Source organism: Manacus vitellinus, unplaced genomic scaffold (genome assembly GCF_001715985.3).
Source record: "Manacus vitellinus isolate BGI_N305 unplaced genomic scaffold, ASM171598v3 scaffold_5_pilon, whole genome shotgun sequence".
NCBI lineage: Eukaryota > Metazoa > Chordata > Aves > Passeriformes > Pipridae > Manacus > Manacus vitellinus.
In genome coordinates this window covers 15,862,604-15,883,276 of record NW_021940682.1, presented here as the reverse complement: position 1 = coordinate 15,883,276, position 20,673 = coordinate 15,862,604, and the positions used below count along the sequence as shown (strand labels likewise).

The window sequence follows — 20,673 nt, the reverse complement described above, 5'->3', positions numbered from 1 at the left end:
GCGGCGCATGCGCAGTGCGCCCCCGCCCCGGAGATGGAGGGCGACCAGGTGCCAGCCCGTAATAAATATAAATATAATATAAATGCTACTAAGCGAGCTCCCCTGCCGTGATCTTTAAGTAGCGGGTGATCTCCTGACCTTCTGCTGAGCAGCGTGCGTGTGAGGGGATGTCGGTGGAGCCCTGGAGAGAGCTGGAGGGTTCCAGGAGAACAAACTTCGTTTGCCCTCGTTTTTCTCGTGGCTCTGGCAATCTAGGCCAGCGCCAGCTGTGACACTTGACACCGCCTGTTTGCTCTGTGCTCCAGTGGCCCTGGCAGGAGCAGCGCGTCTTCTCCCCGACTCGCTGCCTTCGTTGTTTACTTTCCTGCACTTCAGCGCTGGTGGAAGGGACGAGCTCGGCGAGCTTTGGGGAGCCTCAGCCTCCCCCTGTGTGAGGAGTGCCCTGTTGGGTTGGCGGCGGTGGTGTTTGAGGCTGGGGCTGCCAGGGAACGTCGGCGATAAGAGCACAATGCAGCCTATACAATGCAGCCTGTTCGGCGTTCCAGCTCTGATCCTGGAGACAGGCGTCTGAGCCGGAGCCGTCCCGTGCTGGGTTACTCATTTACAGTGCTAATCCCATGGCTGACGAGGGAACTGCCCTGTTGTCACACCTAATGGCTTTTCCTTATGGATAGCCATTGTTTCGGTGGGGATTTTTTGGCCATTAAAAAGCACTTATTTTGGCGCTTGAATGTAGTTCTTTTTTTAACTGTTACTGCCTTGCATCACAAAGCCCTTTTTAAGCACCTTTCATAGAAAATTGCAACATCCTTCCCTCTGCTCTGTTCAGGCACGTTTAACACGGGTTATTTTAATCTTATGAGTCAACCTTGCCTGTCAGTACTACCTCTTTGATTTTTCTGAGAATCCTGAAGTCATCTTTAGGAGCCCTCCAGGTCATGTACCATCTGCATAGAAGGCATGCATGTCTCTTCTCCACCCCCCACAGCGATGCCTCTGAAGGAGGAGTTTAGCAGGCTGGTGTTTTACACAGCCCCTTTGCTCAGGTTTCGGTCTGTCTGAGTCTCAAGCTTGTTTGTTTTCCTACCTTTGGCAACACCCAGTAGTTAGCCAAGTCCAGGATGAATGGAAGGCTGCACCCACTTTTCAGCTGGTTGCAAACAATGGCGAGTGAACTCGTGCATAACAGTCCTGTCAGCAGCGACCTTGCCTTTATTTCTCATAGATTTAGGAGTCTCTTTCCCCTTTGGTTACATCTGCTTTTCATATAACAAGGACCCTAAGTGCAACTGAAGAAGAAAGAGAGATCGGAGTCTGAATCTTGCTCCCTGTAACAGTGGTTAGATGTTGTGAGGAAGAAGCTTTCTCACTTCCCTCGATTTATTTTTACCGACAGCTGGAATTTCCAACTAGGTCTGGACGGCGTGAGGCGCTCCATGTGGTAATTAACACCGCTCCAGAGGGAAAGTACTGGAACTATAATTAGCTTGTAGCCAGATGCGGAGGAAAGTGATGACGCCAAGCCAGAGGCCTGGATGAGCACAGCTCATGGGGACAGAGGGGTGCGGGTCGCGGGTTTGGCACAGGGATATAGGTCCCAGGTTCAGCAGAGGGATGCAGGTCCCGAGTTGGGCAGGCCTTGCAGCAGCCGCCCGCAGAGGGCACCAGAAGGCAGGGCAGCGCCTCCCTGAGTAGCCGGGCTCAGCAAACGCTCTTGCTGCCCGTGCACTCGAGGTGAATCGCCGAGCAAACCAAGCCCCAAGTCCTTCGGGAAGGGAAGGTGGCCTCGCAGGAGTGGCCGGGTCGCCTGGGAGAGGGGTTTTCCATCCATCAGCTCGTCTTCAGCCAGCCAAAACCACGCTGGCACCCCCTGCTCTGTCCCAAGGTTTGTTTGGTTTCTCTGCCGTGTGTGTTTATGTAAACCCTGCCATGTTTTTCAGATGCGCTTGTGTGGGGCAGCGAGAGCTTTTGTGTATTTCCTGCTGGATTGTCGGCTCTGACCCGTGACGTGAGCTTCCCTTTCCCCCGTCACATTCTTCTTTCTTTGGCAAGGCGTTCTGCCAGAGACCTTTCACTTTCCTGAAGCTTGGTACCGTCATCTTTTGTTCCCTTTTCTTGTTTTCCTGCTCTGGCTGACTGCAGCAGCCAGTTCCTGGGGGGTTGGCTCAGTTTTAACTCTGCTACTCTCTCTTGGAACAGGCTGGCAGCACCTCTTCTGACATCATCTCGGACCATGCACCTCTTTATGCAATCCTCTGGATTTACAGCCCTGCCATTCCTTGACCTTGGCTAATCTCCATACTTTTGCAATACTTTCAAGCATCTTTCCCAGTGGAAGGTTGCAATTAGAGAGACAAGTATAGAGTTGCATACTTCTCTAGAGGGAGAGCAGGTTTGAGCTCCTTTAATCTAATAGGAAATGTCTCCTTTCCTTCATATGCAGCACTTTCTTGTGGTATGCAGTCATCCACCAGGATTGCTCCCTTCCATTTCTTTCAGCAGTTTCCCTTTCAGCTGTAGGAAGACTTGTCCCCCGTGATCAAAGGCATCCTTCTGCAACTATAGGAGCAGAATGAGGAAACAGAATGCTGGATAAGGGATCAGAAAACCTGCTGGCTAGATCTCTGCAATTAGGCATGTCTTGGAGCAAGACTCAGGGAAATGCTCACCTATGCTCACTGCCTCAGTTTCCCTGGTTGTTAGCGTGGGGGTAATTGCATTTGCTTCCTTCGGGGAATTGCCTTGACCTCGGTAAACCAAATTTCCTTTCCATGTTGATTCTGTCATTAGAGCAACTGGCTCAGCAAGACAAGTGAGAGAAGCAAATACCAGAGTTAGAGGTGAGCTGTGCAGCTTGCTGCTTCCTGGTGTTTGAGTTCTCCTTCCAAACTGGGCAGCTCAAGGGGTGTCTCAATCCCTTGACTGAGCTGGCAGCAGTGCCCTTCTGGACAGTATGGGGAGTGAATTTGCCTCCTTACACCCTGGGGAAGGCTCACATGGGTTTGCTGTTGCTGAAAGCTTCTTCCCAAGAGAGTCCAGGGCATTCAGGGGATGCTCTGAGAATGTGGGAATACTCTTGCTGCCGAGGAACATTATTGGCAGCAGGCAGTGATGAAATAAAACTGACAGAATGGAAGCCCGAGTCATAGCCATGTCTTGGGGGCTGATAGGTTATGTAGCTGGTGAGCCAAAACCTGAACAGGGAGAGGAAGACCTGCCAGGTTAGAGACAGCTGCTTAAATTTATGGGGCTGAAGTGAGCACTGCAGGCCCTGAGCCCGCAAGGGGGAGCCTCGGTGGAGTTATTCACAGCACTGCTGATGAGATCAGTTCCAGACTGGAACAGATCCGCTACCGATACTGTGCACTCGGGACTCAGGAGTCAACAGAGGCATTAGAAAACGTGAACAGATTCACCCATTCTTGCTCTAGCCCTCACTTGCTGTGCTGTTGCTAACAGATGGAAGGGGCATCATTAGAAAGCACAAGTATTGGGGGGAAAAAGTAGTTTAAGAGCATGAATTTTGCTGAGATATAGTTTGGCTCTAAAGAACAGCAGGAGGGAGAAGGAGAAAAACCCTACTGCAAAGGCATTTCTGAGGGGCATCCAAGCATGATGTGAGCAGAGACTGGCAACAGGGAGCCCAGCTGTGGCAAATCCCCCAACCTGGATGATGAATACATCCCTGCATTGCGGTGACAGCAAAGTGTGACTTAGTGTTTGCTGGGAATATTTAGTGTAGCAGCTGCCTGGGGAGCTCAGAGGCACAGCCGTGTGCAGCCTCTCTTTCACAACGTGGCACAGGGAGGAGGTATTCCTGCTGCAGGGTGCCCCAGTGCTGAATGCACGTGTACTCAGCTGTGCAGCTGGCTCAAGTGTGGCAGCTGGTGAGTTTGAATAGATGGGTTTTGGCCTGGGCTTGAAAATCTCTCACTGCCAGCAATCCTGCTTTGGCTGCAGCTGCCTCAAGTTCCCTAGGAAACTTCAGTGCTGGCTTAAGTTGGGACTATGAAACAGCAAGAGGAGGCAGTCCGGTGGCGCTCTCCCTCCATCCAGGCTGCTCAGTCTCTGCCGCTTGGCACTGCAGCCAGCTTCTGCCCTTAGCTTTTGGTGACGGGTTGGTGACGGTGAGGATCAGCAGGGCAGAGCGATCCCAGCGCTGGGGCATGGTGGACGTGAAGCTAGGAATGAAAAGAAAACTGTGACCCAAGAGGAGGAGGAGGGAGACGCAGAGTCTGCATACGCAGATTTCCCAAGGACCTGACTTTTCACAGGCTCCTTTTTAGTCCCTTTGGTTTCGTCTGTCCTAGTAAGCACTACAGGAGCATGGCTGGGCCTAAGCACTGCCTCAGGATGTTGGCTCATGCTGTGCAGTTGTTAGCAACCTCCCTGCCTTGGTTTTGGGCAGTGCTAGCTAACAGTGCCACAGCACCCAGGCACAGCTGGGGGACAGGGTGGACTGGGGACTGTTCCCACCAGAGCCTTGTTGTCACCATGCTTTTAACCCCATAAATGGGAGCTGCGTTCTGCTCCTTGCTTTTGGGGCCAAGAGTGAAACAGCTAAACCCTGTAAGCCCAGGTCTCTTAGAAGGCAGGCTTTTGAAGTACAGTTGCCTGCAGCCTGTGTATTTACCCCCTAATTTTCCACTGTTTCCCTCTTCGAAGATGGGAAATGTCATGCAACAGGTTGTAGGTGAGTGTGTGGGTTGGGAGCATGTGCGCCAGACTGAAACTGGGAAATGCTAATGCTCTGTCTGCTGGTTACAGCTGAACACTGGGTTGTGACTCAGTGTCCTACAACCCATGCTATGGATTACTGTATTTGACCTACTGCCATGAGGGGTGGGAGAGATGCTATGAGAAAACATTGCCCAATTACATGAGATCATGTGGGTGTGGGGACCAGCTCCTGGATGCAGGGGATTAGAGAGGCCTGGACACACAGACGTGTTGAAATTGCCCCTCTGGATCTCCTGCCTTGAGCAGGCAGGAGAAGGAGCCTATGGAGCATGCGATTCTGCAAGAGCTTCCCGTGTGTGCACACCTCTGTCCTGGTTCCCCTGCCACCCCAAACTACATCAGGTTTGGGAACTCAGGGAGCAGAATGGGGGCAGAGCTCGTGTATCCCCCATTTAATGAGTTGCTGACAGACATGTCCCCCAGCCAGGAGAAGGATCAGGTGAACACCTCTGGGGGTGTTGGACCAGCCTCTGCTTTGTATTTACCTGGAGGGGCTGTGTTCAAACAACACACTGTTCCCTTCAGCTCAGTGGCATTTCGAAGGCACTGTTTGCATGTGGGTCGTGACGCAACCATGTTGCATCTTTGCTGTCCGTGATTTGCAGCCCAAGCCCTTTCCTCTATGCAGAAGGAGACGTTCCCAGCAGAGGCTGCTTCTCTTTCCATGTCCCTCCTCGATCAGAGTAGCTTTGCATCTTGAGTAGCTTGCTTCCCTGCAGCGGCACTCTGGCTGAATTTCCGGAGGAGGATGTGCACTGGGAGTTGATGGGGTTAAAAGTGGTGTCACAGTGTGATTCCAGAGTGGGCTATTAGACTTCTTCCCTCTGCTGTCTTGCTGCTGTGCTGCTCCTGCAGCCAAGCAGCCACTTGCTGGTGTCCAGAGCTAGCGCGAGGCACTCTTCAGCTCATCCTGAGCCAGACCTCTGGGGAGCTGTCTCTCTGACAAAGCTGTTCAGGAAAGATTTCCACCCCTTTCCTAATGAGGCCGAGTGAGTAATAGAGATGTTCCTCAGGGATGGTCTTGTTAGGAGTGCTACGTGCGTGTTCAGGAGCAGAAAGCAGGTCTCCACTAGCCTTTTCCCGCTGTTGTGCAGCAGATGTGGATGTATGTCCCATCTTGACAGAAGAGATAAGCTATCTGCCTGCAGATGGGAACTTGCCTGGCAGTTGCCTGTCATCCTCACATTGTCCTTATCAGATCCCCTGGCTTGGCAAGTCTGTTGGCAATGTGTTTCAGGCTATTCAGCCTGGGATATGATAAGATTAGTCTGGGGTGAATTGCATTTAAAGCATTTAGTTTCTAATACTCTTTTCCCCTCTCTGGAGCAACCATTCTCCATCCAGGAATCTGACTGCAATTAAAGCCTGGTGTGTGCTCTGCTACTGGGGGCTTTCGGGGAGGGGAGGAGAGTGGCACAAGGAAACCTGGGGGCAGCTAGAGACACAGGCAGGTTCTGGCCAGTGGTGAGGAATAAAAGGACAGCAGAAAAGCCACACACTGGAAGGAATGGAAAGAGAACCAGAGAGACCAAATAGTCTGGCATGACTGTTGGGAATAAATATTCACTGTGGTCAAGTGAGGGCTTATGTACTACTGGATACGTGGATCAGAAAAGGGGTAGAAGTTCATGGGCGCAGTCCAGAGAAGGGACAGGATGCCTGAATAGGATGGGGTGTCCTTTAGTGCCCAGTATAGTGCTGGAAAGGGAGACCAGGTGTCCCAACAGTGCAAAGCAGCTGCAAGCAGCTGCTGCCCCGCTCCTTTAGGTACCTCGAGGAGATGAAAGATCTCTGGGCTCTAATGCTGGCTTTGAAAGCTCCTTCACCTGGTGGCAACTCTAAGCAAGACTATGGATGTAACTCCTCACTGGGAAGCAGGGAAAAAGTAATTTAACATTCCCTGCGCTGGTGGAAGCTGGAACCTCCTCTGGACATTGATTGTGCTTGGAGCTCTTGCAGTAGGTCAGGGTCAGTTCTCTTCCCTGTATGTTGCTCTGAAGGTCCATGGGTTCGAATATTTCTGGTGCCCTTCTCTCTGGAAAGTGTGAGGAAAGGAATACAGAGTCCTTCGTGTGGGCCTGATCTTTTCTTAGGTCTCCTTTAGATGCCTGCAGTTCCCTCTTTAGATGCCCATTTCCTGCACTGAGTCAATCATTTGGGGATTTGGATTCCCTTTTTTTTGGCAGCTTTTCTTTCCCATTTTCATCTGGTTTGGTTTTTACTATTTCATTTTGCAGGGCCATCAAAGGGAGTTTGTTCAAGCTGATTTTGGAGAAACAGATAGTTTTGACTTGACAACCTCTTCTTCTGCAGACCTCAGCCATGCCCTTAGATCCAGGGTAGGTTGCCTGTTCAGACCCTCTCAAAGCTGATGTGTGGTAAGGTGGCTTGCTGCTTCCCAGTGGGGATGAGGGATACTTGGCTTTAGTGACGTGAGCATGGGAGAACAGACTTTTTCTTTTTTTTTCCCTCCCATTCTTTCCAGCCCATGAGCTGTTAATTCTTGTGGCTTTTCAAAACTTGCTATTTATCCCTTAGCATTTCTTTCTCTCTCTTTCTTTTTTTTTTTTTTCCAGTTGAAGAGCCACCCTTGGCATTGTGCCTCATGCATGTGACTCAGATGGATTCTGCTTGTCTGAAAGATTCCCGTAAGTCCTCATAGTTGTCCAACCTGCCTGAGCTCAGCACTGGAACCCGTGAGAAACACACTCAAAGCGAGTCATGCAGTGCCAGTGGCCTTGTTCTCCCTGTGTGGGATGGAGTGCTGTGCGCAGGGGCTCGGCAGTCACTCTCACTTCATGCCTTTGTTGTCCTGTGGGGTTGAATCTGGGATGGCTGTTTGGAGCTCAGAGCAGAGAGGTCCCCGTGGACCGTTTGTGTATGGTGCAATATTTTGCTTATTGTAGTTCCAGCCAACTGGTCTCATGCTGTCTCTGTTGTGGGAAATGATCCCCTTGCAGTCAGCAAAGTTGGGCTTGGAGCATCTTGGAAGTCCCCTGGCTTCCACTGTTGGAAGGCTTCTGTTCTTTGAATGCCTCTGATTTTCAGACTTAATTGGAGCCACTCAAGGGCTAATTTTTTCCAGAGGCACTGAATGCCTCAATACCTCCTGCTGGTAGTAAATGGTGTGACCAGAGATCAGCATCTCTCATACTCCAGCTGTATCAGCTAGGGGACCACAGCATCCTTTTAGGTTCTTGCAGAGGTTTGCAAAGAAGAATTGGCTTTGGATGTGAACGTGGGTGTCTGTGCCTCAATTTCATCATGTGCAAGATGAGGGATCTGCTATCTGCCTTACTCAATGGTAAGATAAAACTGTTGGAGATGTTAATCTTTGAGTGCAAGATGCAAGTGGAGCATAAGACCTCATGAAGCTGATCCTTTGTGGAGAGCTCTTTGGAAGATCTTTTTCTCATTAAGCTAATAGTATCTCATCCAGAAGATCTGGGTAAAGCTGGGAGATCCCAAAAGTCTCAGAGAGGGGGAAGCTGTGAGCCTTCTATACATCTCTTTGCCAGTAGGGAAGCTTTCAGCACAAGTGCATTTTTATCTTCAGGCATGTTTTTGAAAGCCTTTCCCACAACCCACATTCCTGGCATGCACCCATGAGTGAAAGAATTACAGAAATGAAGTCTGGAAATGGAACTGGGTGGCATGTAATCAGTTTTCTGACCTCCCTTCCCCACCCTGTGCCAGTTCTGTTCATTCTCCTGCCCCTCAGGCAAGCTGGGGACTCAGAAGACATGACTCATCTGGCTGCTTGGGTTGATGACATGGCCCTGGTGCCTTATGAACCAGCTTCCTTGCAAACGAACCACCTTTATCCCCTTCCTCATGCACAACTCATACCATACAAAAATGTTGCCACAGACTTCAGAGCTGCCTGAGAGAGAGGTTCCCTGCAAAGGTATAAGGACATAACTTGGCTATGGGGATGGAAACCATCCAGCAGAGCACATTTGAACTCCCCATGGAGATGGGAGATGCCAGTCACTCTTGCACCACCACCTTTCTGATAGGGTAAAGAGAGAGATGGAGTCTGATGGAGTCTGTTCCCTGTGCTCTTGATCTGCTTTCTTGGTGCAGGTTCCCTCTTTCGCTGCTGCCCCTAGCCCTGAAGAAAGGTGTGGGTTTTTTCCACATTTTAGTTCTTTAGCTAGCTTTTTCCTTCCTCCTCTTTATTCCCCACATCCTAAGGAAGAGAAATTGCCCCCTACAGCTGAAGGGTGATGATGTTTGTGGAGAGCCTACTGGATGCTGATGGCCTCTAATCTCTTGCCCCCAGGTTCAGAGCATGGATGCTACTTCCGTACTTCCCACTGTCAGGTAGCTGGGGCGGGAAGGGTGACGGAAGATTCTCTTCCAGTCCTTTGTTCCTTCCCATTTTACTTGATCTGAATGCAGAGGCTTCAGTACTTTCCCTAAAGGAGCAGCCCCTCTCTGGTCAACCTCTTAGGCAGGAGCTTAGTGCTCATGGGCACTAGTTTCCTTGTGCTCATCATTGCTTTGGCTTCTCCTACATCTCCTGGACAGTCCTCTCCTGTACATGCCCTTCAGATCCACAGACCTACTTACCCAGTCTCTTGCTTCCCTCAGTTTGGCTGAGGTAAGTACACTTTGTTCTCTTGGTTTTCCTCCGTTAGGAAGCTGGCTGGCTTTCAGAGCTTAGGGATCGGTTGACTGAAGGTTGCAGCACTGTCTGCTGAGAGGCCAACCAACACCTCTTGACTAAAGGGGAAATCAGTTCTGTCAAACCTATCTGGGAATTTCTGTGACTGGAAGCTGGAGGACTGAGCATCTCCATCAGGAGGTGGTGGAAGCTTCTCAGTCATATCCTGAGCCCTGGCTGCTGAAAATCCACCCCACAGTCCTCTAAGGTAGGGGGCATTCACCCTCTAGGCCTCATGAATGAGGGACACCAAGGCAGAAACAGGGCTTAATCACAACTGCTGGGAGGAACCACAACCAGGGTCCAGATGAGGTCAGAGAACACAGTTTAAATCAGGTCACTACTTGATATTTATTGTGTGCAGTCTTTCTTTTTTCTTTACTCCCGCACTGAAATCTTTCCCCAGAGGCTATTCAAGGAAATAAATAGCCAGTGGAAAGGGACAATAGCTTGCTGTGGAGTACAAATTATATGAAGCTGTAGGAAATAATAGCAGTGTGAGCAGATGCTACTCCAAGAAAGAATGCATGGTTGGTCTCTCCAGTTCCCTTTGCCTTGAGCAGATGCTGATGCCTCGTCCAAGGCACAGGCTCCCTGGTGCCTTGAGTGCAATATTGGACAGGCACCTTATCCCCTCTGCAATGTTGTTGTCCTCCAGTGCTGCTTCTTTGGTTTCAAATTAGCACTGAGCTGAAATCACAGCCTTCCACGGGGGTATTAAGGCAATCTCTTTCCTCTTTTTGCAGAGCTTGGTTTGATGTGAGGTCAGTGGCACAGACATCCATGCACCTGGCGTGGCTGCCTTGCCTTTCCCTCTCTTCCTCATTCCTTCTGGACTGAGCTTCACATCTGGTGATGACCATGTTGGTCCTGCAGGGGACTGTTCATAGCTCATGCTGTCTAGAGAGAATGTGTTGGCTGCCTTCCCCTCTGAGCCCCTTGCAGCCCTTCCTCAGAACACCATTGGGAGAGATGGTAGGGACAATTTTGGTGTGCTGGTGTGGATTTTGGAGGCTGCCCCTGCCACAAAAGGCCCTGAGAAACCTCTGACAGCTGAGACAGTTTGGCTACTTTGGCTGGGAAGTGGGGAAACCCGTGGTTTTCCTCAGGGCTTCACACCTAGCTGGCTTATCTCCTGCCCCAGTGAGAAACCAAAATAAATACTGCTGCCAGCAATGATGCTGCTGAGGATCTTGGCAGCCTGCTGGGGAGGGTGGCATTCAGTCTGTTCTCAACAGCTGTGTGGGTGCCCTGTGGTAGAAGTGGCAGCTCGAGGCTATGGTACATGAGGTACTGCTGTCTGGAGGATCCCAAGGATCCTGAGATCCTATGAATGCTCCTGGTGGCCTGAGATCTTCTTAGGACCTAGCAGGAAGGCCGGGAAGAACTGTTAACACTGAAATCTATTGTATGGGACCTCTGCAAATAGAGCTGCTGCATTTTATGGGGTGAAAATACTCTGCAGAGGACCTGCCCTGCCACCCCTCTGGCTGAAAGTCAAGATAATTGCAATTAATCTCTTCCCTCCTTAAAATATGGTTTTAGGTTTTCTTTATTTTCTCCATGCAAAATTGCAGACCTGCTCCCTATTGGAAACTCATCTTTCCCTTGGGTTGCATATGCCCCCACCCTCGCACTGAGTGACTACTTGTTTGGTCTCTGCCATCCCTCTGGAAATGCAGCAAATCCTCCTCTGGCATCAGTGATGTGAACATGGGTGTCCCACACTAGTACAGGCCAAATGCCCTCTGGTGTCCCACACTAGTACAGGCCAAATGCCCTCTCTGGGGCCCTGGAGGGGCACTCCCAGTTTGGTACCCTATTATAGGATCATCTCTGAGGGGCGAAGGGTTCCTGGATCCTTTGCACCAGTGGCTGCCAGCTTCCACAGCTATTGTTTATGTTTTCCTTACTGCACAGACCCTCCACCTCTTTTGCAGATGCTCTTTAGCCGGATTTCCTCTTTCTTTGGGATTTACATTCCCATGCTATCATTGTTTCCGCAGACTTTCTGCTTTGCAGTGTCAGCAGGGAAGTATCAACCTGCCCCCGCCACCCTCCTTTCATCATCCCAATTGCCACCTCCAACTGCAATGGAGAATTTTGGCTCTTCTGGGGTCCCTAAAATCTCATCCCCTTCCTATGTGGGGAGCACATACCCCTGCATGAGAGAGGCAATCAGCACAGGGCTGGTGTCTGACAATGTGGAGGCTCAACTCAGCAGATGAAGGAAGTTGCCAGTGCTGGCAGAGCTGCTGCCTGGTTTCCCACTATTGTTCCCAGTGGCAAATAAAAGGGGGGTGAACGCCCCTGCTGAGCATTGTAAGAAGGGGGTTAATGTAATCTTGATAAAATCTCATGGCCCTTCTCTGAGCAGCTCATGCCTCTTTCCTGCTCGTCTCCCTTTTGGCATATTCTCACGTCTGTGGTACTCGTGGCTCTGCGCACAACTCTCTGCGTGGGTAGTTTCCCTCATCCCTCAGACAAAATCATAGAATGGGTCAGGTTGGAAGGTACCACAGGGGATCATCTGGTCCAACTTCCCTCCTCAAGCAGGACCATCCTAGTGCACATGGCACAGGATCATGTCTAGATGGTTCTTGAATATCTCCAGTGAGGGAGAGTCCACAACCTCTCTGGGCAACTTGTTCCAGGGCCTGGTCACCCTCACAGCAAAGTTCTTCCTCACATTCAGGTGGAGCTTCCTGTGCATCAGTTTTTACCCATTGTCTCTTGTCCTATTGGTTTGCACCACCAAGAAGAGCCTGGCTCCATCCTCTTGGCATGCCCCTTTAGATATTTATACACATCGATGAGGTCCCCTGTCAGTCATCTCTTCTCAAGGATGAACAGGCCTTGTCCCCTCAGCCTTTCCTTGTAAGAGAGATGCTCCACTTCCTTAGTCTTCTTAGTAGCCCTCCACTGGACCCACTCCAGCAGCTCCATGACTCTCTTGTACTGAGGAACCCAGAACTGGACAAAGTAAAAGACACATACTGCTCTCCCTCCTGGACAGCTATAAGGAAAGGGATAATGACATTTGCAGTATATGCCTTAAACAGGCGTGGTGGTGAAACTTGGTGCAGAAAAAAAGCCATAGGTGCCTATGCACAAATCACAAAGGAAACAAGATTTTGGTTCTGGCCCTGCTTTTTATGTCAAAGTTTCACTGTGGTATGTGACGTAACAAGTGAATAATTGCACAAGTGCAGTAAGTGGGGTCACCGGTAGGACACTTGATTCTTGGGGTACTTTTCTTGCACAACCCCCAGAATAGATCCCAGACAAGCACTGAAACCATGCCTGCTCTCATCTTTCATGTGAATGAGGAACCGAAAGTCACTTGTACCTTCGCTTTTCAGTTATATAAGGGACTGCATAAAAATGACTTGGAGTGAACCGGTTTGGACCCCACTACCAAGAAGCCCGGGCACTGAAGGACCAACGGGGTGCTGCTGGATCCATGGCGGTGACTATCTTCTACTTAGATTATCTCTCCCCTTCTCCCTGTCTCTCTTTCTCTCTCTTTTCCCTGTACAATTAATTTTGTAAAATAAATTGTAAAATAAATTGTAAAATAATTGTAAAATAAAGTTGGCATTGTTGAACTGGCATTTGGGCTCGTTTGCACCTTAATTTGGGCAGAAAACTTTAACATCAAATCATAAGATTTTAATTGGCATCACGGACAGGATATACTGTTCTCTGACCCAAAGTGCTGTTTAACAGTTCCAAACTTTTGCTGTTCTTCTTCCTGCCTGGTGGGCACTGTCTCTCTCTGAAGGAGATTGACCAAACTTTTACTGTTACAAATTGTCTCCCTCTGAGGGAGACTGCTGCCTGGCAGGCACAGATTGTCTGCCTCTGAGGGAGACTGAAGTAAAATGGTTACCCAGGGTGACTAGTGTAAGCGTCATGTTTTACTCTCTCTCCTGGAGAAGTTTGATAGTCACCCCTCTCCCCTGGGTCGGAATGGGCACAAACTAATTGAGGTAATGTACAGGCAATAGCTGATCACATTACTAGTTTGCCTGCCGAATGAAAAAGAGGAAGAGGAAAAGGTAAGTTACTCATTAAAGGTAAGTTATTTGTGCAGTTTTGGTAGCTTGTTTATCCTGTGTGCAAAATGAAATCAAAAGCTCCCCGCCACCTGAAAGAGTTGCAGATGTAGAATATATGACTTTGAAGTCAGAAAATTAGGATCCCAAAACATGAGATGGGGACATTTGGTACAATGCTGATGATTTAGAGGAAGACCTTGACCCTATCCCAGCACTAGTAAAAGTTTGGCCTTTAATTAAAACTGAAACTGATGGTGAGGGGAAGGGAGAAGCCCACACTACTGTTCATACTGTTCCCTGGTCCCCCACAGAGTTAGGTAAATTGCAAGAAAAATATTCCAAGTGTCCAGGGAAATCAGAACCTGAGTATGTGTAGTGAGTTTCCCTTACAGGCAGAGACCAAATCTTGCTGAGTGAAGACGAGGCAGAAGTATTTTTAACTACTACTCCAGGTAACCATAACTACTCATTAACTGCCAGACCTCCTTATTGGGCTGGAGGCATAGACCCACAGGACAGAGGAAAGCCTACTACTGTTAAGACTACAGGATTCTCAGATCTGGCAGCCTCTGTGCAAAAGGCAGCATGTATTCAAACAATGTATGAAAGATGTCAATTAAGGCAATCCCCTATAGTAGCTCCCATTGATCTGGCCAGATTAACTCCTCTCCTTTGTGGCCTTCCAGATAGCCTGAAAATATTTGTATCTGATGCCCAAGATCATGAAAGTTGCTGCTGCAGCAGCAAAACCACCTAGAGACCAAATTCACATACCTACTCGGTATGAATTTGTCCAGGAAATAGGATGGGTTGGAGTGACCTCTGGGAAGACAGCTGAAACCCCCAAGTGAGTATGTCAAATTTATACCACCACACCAAAGCCAAAAGCTAAACCACGATTTGATTATATACCCCTTACTGCAGGTGTTGATGGGTTGGTCACAAAATTAAAGCTTTCCGTGTCACCCTTGAGAAGTAAAAGATACTTCTTGAAAAGTCCATCACATTAGTATCAGATGGATAGTGCCCTCCTTTTAACCCACTGTGCACTGGTTAGACAGAGACCAAGCAATTCTGTTCTATGGTTTTTCCAGGTTATAGGTATCCTGCATGTTAGAAATCAGACTGAAGATTCTTTTATACCAACTCCAAGTGTCCACAGGGATTGTTTGCTTTTATGTGTAGTATATTTTGGGGGTTTTAATTGGTGTGTGTATCTGTAAGTTTTGTTTACAAATTTAACTAAGTAATTAAGGTTAACAAGTGTGGCATTTATAACCTGTGTTGGAAAGATATGCCTTGGTTTAATATGTTTATACTTAATGAAAATAAGTGATTACTGCTTGCTTGCTTTTGCCTAAATCTGTAGAAGACCTCCTTCCAATGGGTATTCTTACAAAGACTGTGGAATACCTGGGATATCCTACAGATAGTGAATCCTTACTCCTCAAATAAAAAACAAATTACTGTGCAGTTTAACCAGCCACTCAGTTTTCCCATCATCAGTACCAAAATGCTACTGATTTTAAAAAGTCCACTGAATAAGTATGTCTGGATAGCTGCAGATGATCACAATAAGGAACATAAAATTAATACTCAATGGATTATCCCATCCTTTTGAACCGGTTCAAAGCTGAACTGAGTTGTTTATTTGATCTTTTGAAGGTAAAGGCCAGGTGCCAAAAGGAGGAAGAGGGAATTCCTGCTGTAGTTTATGCCATAATATGTTTTGTTTTTCTATTAGTAGGAATAGTTATTATACTAGCATGTTTGTGCTGTTATGTAAATGATTATGTCCGCTGCTGAAACGGGGAAATCGACCCCAGGGGACAGAAGTGCTAATTCTATCAACCTCATATGAGAGTTTTGGGATTTGTGTGTCTTTGGAATCGAACAGACAAAGGAATAAGTGTAGCTTTCCCTACATCAGCAGAGTAGGGCCCAAGATTTTTTGTAACACTCACGATCTACCAGTCAATTTAAGTGAACCCCCACTATGGAAATGATCTTATATTCTGGTACCTACCCCTTGGTGGTTAGAGAGTAAATTACCTTTGAAATGGAGGGCCCATTACCTATTAATTGAGGGAATATCTATAGTTTTTGAATGTCCCTGGTTCCCACACCAAGTGAGACTTAGTGATACATATTTTGCATACTACAATAACACAGAGGGACTTCAGGGTTGGAATATGTGTAATGCGTCACATCTGGAAGCCATCTCCTCACTAAACTCTGAAGAGATTGACCTACCTGGGACGATCAGGGGAAGTCCGCTATTACCAGGGATGTCCCAAATCCCCGACTAATAGGATTCCTTGTCAATATTTCCCTTTTGATCCCATTTTTCATCTGCTAAAACAACCGGATTATTATGAAGCACCATACATTTATAAGTTATTTTTTGTGGTGTGTAGAAATACTCAGCAGGGCAGGAGTATTACCTATAGATTTTTCGATATGTGTTTTAATACGTGGCATGTGTACCTGTTGGGGATACTCCTCTATGGGATTTAAAAATCAAGACCTGTTGTGTAATTCTGTGGCTAATTTCAAGACGCATTGGGCCCACATCCAACGGGTTCAGTATTCTGGAATGCCTTGCACCTACTACCTATAAAAGAACATTCTGATCCTGTCACCTCCCCAAATGTACTTGATGGACTGTAACAACACCTGGACTTGGAGGATGAGCAGCTATCCTGCACCACTTGGATTAGCTTGAGGATGTTCTGATGGAAAGTTTTAACTTGTGGTTAAGCCTAACTCAGCACACTGGTCTAAGATGTGGGATGGTACTCCTATCCTTTTGCCCAAATCGTGTCTGTCATTATTTATTGGTGGGAAGGACATGATGAGAGCTGAGTTCTCCTGAACACAGCTGAGAATGGATCATTGATATACATGCCGCAGATTATTATATGGTAGGACAAAAGTTAGCTTTGGGATTTAAGATAATTTTTACACCTTATCTAGTTATCAGACAACATCAATGGGTGTTAGAAAACATAATATGGCAAGTGGACAAGGTATCTTTTTTGAGGAGTTAACTTGCAAGTCCAACAAGTGTCAAAAATAGCTTTACAAAATCAGTTAGCATTATTACTTAAAAAGCAAGGTGTATGTGGAATGTTAAATTTAACAAATACTGAATGTTTTATTAGAATTTATAATGCTTCTACTTCCATTGAGGAAGCTCGAGACAAAAGGAAAGAAACAGCTGACCAAACTGCAGAATTGTTCCAATCCACACAACCTAATGACTGGTTTGAAGGTTGGAGCCCCAACTCTTGTTTAATGTGTGTAGTCTGATCACTGAGACTCACAGGGTGGGGCTCATGGTTAGTGCAAATTGGAATGATGTTGTTAATTAGATTTACTTGGTGGATAAATGATTGGAATTGCAGTTGTTCAGTGTACGATTTCTTGCATTATCCCTTCTGCTTCATCCATCTTTTCTCCCTCTGTCTGCTACATGCACATCACCACTGTGGACAAAGACGATGATTGAAGGCAATGACTGCTGATTGATATTTAGTCATGGGGTAGTATAAGGAAAGGGTTAATGACTTTGCAGTATATGCAAAATTTGTTTCAGGAAAAAAGTGGTGGGTGCCTATGCACAAACCACAGAGGAAACAAGGTTTCAGTTCTGTGTTCTCCCTGGGATGGCTGCAGGAGAGCAGGGTGATGTGAAGGTGTGTACAGGTGTGTCGTGGACACAAGAGCGTGATGGTAAAGAGACCCAATGGCAGAAAACACCATCACCAGCACCTCTTTCTGCTGGTTCCACAATCAGCCCAGGGAGATTTCACCAATGGTTTCAGTGTCCTCAACAGCAAACAAATTCCCCAAGCCTGCTGAGTTTTATGACCTGCTCATAGGAAACACCTCTGGGGAAGGAGTGCTTATCAGCACTTCTCCTTGCTTCAGGATGTTTTGGGGAAGGGCAGAAGCTGTCTACCAGCTGGCCGTGCATCAGCAGGATGACTGCACTCAGCTGCTCTCTGCAGGACTGCGGAGGGCGGCTGAGAGACTGCTGGTCTACTGAGACTTGACCTTCTCCTTCTTCTCCTTTTTCCACTTGACTTTTGGAGACTTACAAATCTGTGATACTGTCTATTGACTTATATCGTAGCTTTTACCTGGGAAGAAGACAGCAGGGGTGATACTCCTCTGTAAGGACAACATTCCCATGTCTCAGGGTTAGGGAGGATGGGGCTGTTGGACGTTATAAACATCGCTTCTCAGGCTAAAAGATTTAGGTCTTGATGGGGCTTGGATGGGAGAGATGCAGAGAGTCCCACATGTTGCTGTTGCAGTCCATCCAGCTGAGGCTGAATCTAGAGCCACAAGAAGGGAAGGAGCTGGGATGCCACTATGTCACTGCTGCAAAGGACTGTTCATAGTTTGTACCATCTACAGGGCATACATTGGTTGCCCTCTCCTCCAAGCCCCTTTGAGCCCTTCCTCAGAGCACTGTGGGGAAGGATGGTGTACACCATTTTGGTGTACTGGTGTGGATTTTGGGAGCTGCCCCGTTTTGTGACAAAAGGAAGGAGCTGGGATGCTTCTTTTGGCTGAGCTGTTACACACAGAAAAGGACTGAACATGGTGGTCACACCTCCATGACCAGCTGGGAAGATGCTTGCCCTGTGTGGTGTCTGAAGTAGCACCTGTAGGGGTTGTGCATAGTAGTCCTTCCACTGGGAGCCCACCAAAGAGGCTGGAAATTGGTTAAATCTCCTGAAGTCCCTAATGAGAAGTGTACATAAGGAAGCTTTTTCTTTGGATCAAAGTCTTCTGGCTTAATAGCAGCTGTTGGAGCTTTGCAGAGGCAAGGGGCATGTTAATGTGTAAGCCACAAGGAAGTCTAGGGATGTTAGGTTCTCTGTGCAAAGCATTTCTGGGCTAAACTGCCTCCCTGCCTGGTTACTCTACCCTCTGAGGAAGATGCCTGTAAGGGCTGCTGCTCCTGTCCTCTGTCACCCAGGGTCCTCAACTCAGCAAGGCTGAGTGAGGGGCCAGCAGGTCACACCCACTCTCACCACTTTCATTTCTTGGGCAACACTGACTTTCCACCAAACCCTGTGTAATGCCCCTCTGCTTTAACTCTCTTTGTACCTCTGCTGTTGTGCTTTTCTTTCCTTCTGCTCAGGACAAGCCTGTTTTCATCTCCTCTCTGATGTATTTTCTCTCTTGTGGGCTTCACTCGGCCCACTCTTCCCTCACTGTGAGAGAAGCTCATGCAAGACCTCCAGCATGGAGGTGTTTTGGCCATGAGGGGAGCACCAGCTGAGAGCAGTAGATGTTCACCTGGCTGGGGCACCTTCTCCAAGCAACACCCTCTCACTTACGGGGGCTGAGGAAGAATGGCTGAAGGAGCCTCACAGATTATTTTTCTCTGCCTTAGGATGCATTTGAAATCTTAAACCTCGATATGAAGCCTGGGAACACCCTGAAGATCAAGGGCAAAATATCTGCTGATACTTCTGGGTAAGTACAAAGAAACCACCTTGACTTACCAGGATTGAAGGTGGGCTGTAGAGGTAGGTGGTTTTCCAAGGTCCCCAGATACAAAATGTGTGAGCATATCTGTGTTAGAGGAACCCCTATGCCACCACCTGCCACGCTGTTGGAGGAACTGGGTGCAGAGATGTGTGTTGGATCTCAAGTCTTCCAAGACCCTCTCCTGTGCATGCTGCTGACCTTCCTTCTGTTCATCCACAGCTTCAGCATCAATCTTGGCTCCAGCTTGCAAGATCTGGCACTTCACTTCAATCCCCGCTTCAATGAGTCTGTCATTGTCTGTAACTCCAAGTGCTCCAATGTGTGGCAGAAAGAGCATCGTGACAACCACTTCTCTTTCTTCAGGGGCTGCACTGTCAAGGTGAGGAGTGTGTGCTGGGTGTTGGGGGGTGTGCATGTGGTGGGGGGAAACCCCTGGTTAGCAGATTCCCATACCCTAGTTTTCCCAGTCCCATCCAATACTTCATGCTTCCTCACAACAGCCTGTCATCCTCTGGTTTTTGGTCCTGATTGTCATTTCCACTCCTCCTTCAAAATCCCAATGCTGCTTCTGGGAACTTTGTGTGAGCCCTGTCTGTCTCAGGCTTTGTAAGTGCTTCCTGACCCCCCTACCTGCCCATCAGGTGAGTGTACCAGGGGCATGTATGAAGTTAAAAGGAGTCTCCAAGGAGCAGGATCTTTCTGCTCTCTACCTTATTTCTCTCCCTAATTCCATCCTGTGTAAACACAGGCTTTAAGGCAACCCAGAGTTTGGAGCAAAGTCCAAAAACCTCTCCATCAGCTCTTCTGTCCTCATTACTCCTGGATCCACGCTGCCAATCTGTCCTCTCTCTTCTCCTGCCAGGGATGCTGTCCTAGTTGCTGTCTCACCCCATCTGATGTCCCAAGTTGTTGACAGGGCTGAATTTAGGAGAAGTCCAGTTTCCATTGCTGTGGAGAGAAAGCTTGTTTCCTCAGGCATGATGGGCTCTTGGGGAGGGGGTGGTGAGATGATGGCTTTGGAGAACATTCCCTTTGGTTTGCAATGATCAGTGATGCATTCTCGTCCTGTCTGCTTGTGTGTGTTTATCAGTAAAGTTCCTTTTTCCAGGTCCCAGTGAGCTGCTGAGGGCATTGGGGGGTCAGGTTTAATCTGCCCTGTTCAAAGCAGTACAGTGGCATATACATTCCATGTGTACATGTACATTCCATAAAGACATGTAAAGACATACTTGGGTTTAGCTGCTCTGAGTTTACAATCTCAGTAGGTGAAACAGACTCAGGAGAGATCCTGTCCCCAAATCACAGTTTGTATACCAGCTTAGACCTTTGATATCAACTGCTCATTTCCTGAATCACCCTCAGCTCAACCCCCAGCACCTTGATTAAAGTTATAGTGAACAGGTTTGACCCTCTCAGTCAGGTCTTTTGCTTAGATGCTGACCTCTGAATACCCTCCTTGTCCTCAATTCCCTTTCCCAGTTCCTCATTGAAATGCTGACAGACAAATTCCGTGTGAAACTACCAGATGGGCATGAAGTGTGTTTCTCCAACCGGCACAGCTACCGCAAGATCAACTACATGAACATCATGGGAGGCTTCAAGATCACCTCCTTCAAGCTGAGCTGATGGATGCCACTTCCCAGCTCTAATAAAAGACCAAGCCAGTGGAACACTGCTTGCTCCATCTGCTTT

General features: G+C 48.1%; 1 protein-coding gene across 4 annotated transcripts; it reads left to right on the top strand.

Moving 5' to 3' along the window:
- Positions 1-1,683: 1,683 nt before the first annotated feature.
- On the top strand, positions 1,684-20,666 carry LGALS2 (galectin 2). Of its 4 annotated transcripts, XM_018080901.1 has the most exons (7): positions 1,685-1,885; positions 6,978-7,079; positions 7,317-7,388; positions 12,772-12,878; positions 18,884-18,966; positions 19,201-19,360; positions 20,461-20,666. In XM_018080901.1, the coding sequence occupies exons 4-7, from the start codon at positions 12,873-12,875 to the stop codon at positions 20,605-20,607; spliced, it is 396 nt and encodes a 131-aa protein (XP_017936390.1). In that variant the 5' UTR covers positions 1,685-1,885; positions 6,978-7,079; positions 7,317-7,388; positions 12,772-12,872; the 3' UTR covers positions 20,608-20,666. The 4 variants fall into 4 exon arrangements, with proteins under 4 accessions (XP_017936392.1, XP_017936390.1, XP_017936389.1 ...); XM_018080900.1 differs by lacking the exon at positions 6,978-7,079; XM_018080902.1 differs by lacking the exons at positions 6,978-7,079; positions 7,317-7,388.
- Positions 20,667-20,673: the final 7 nt, after the last annotated feature.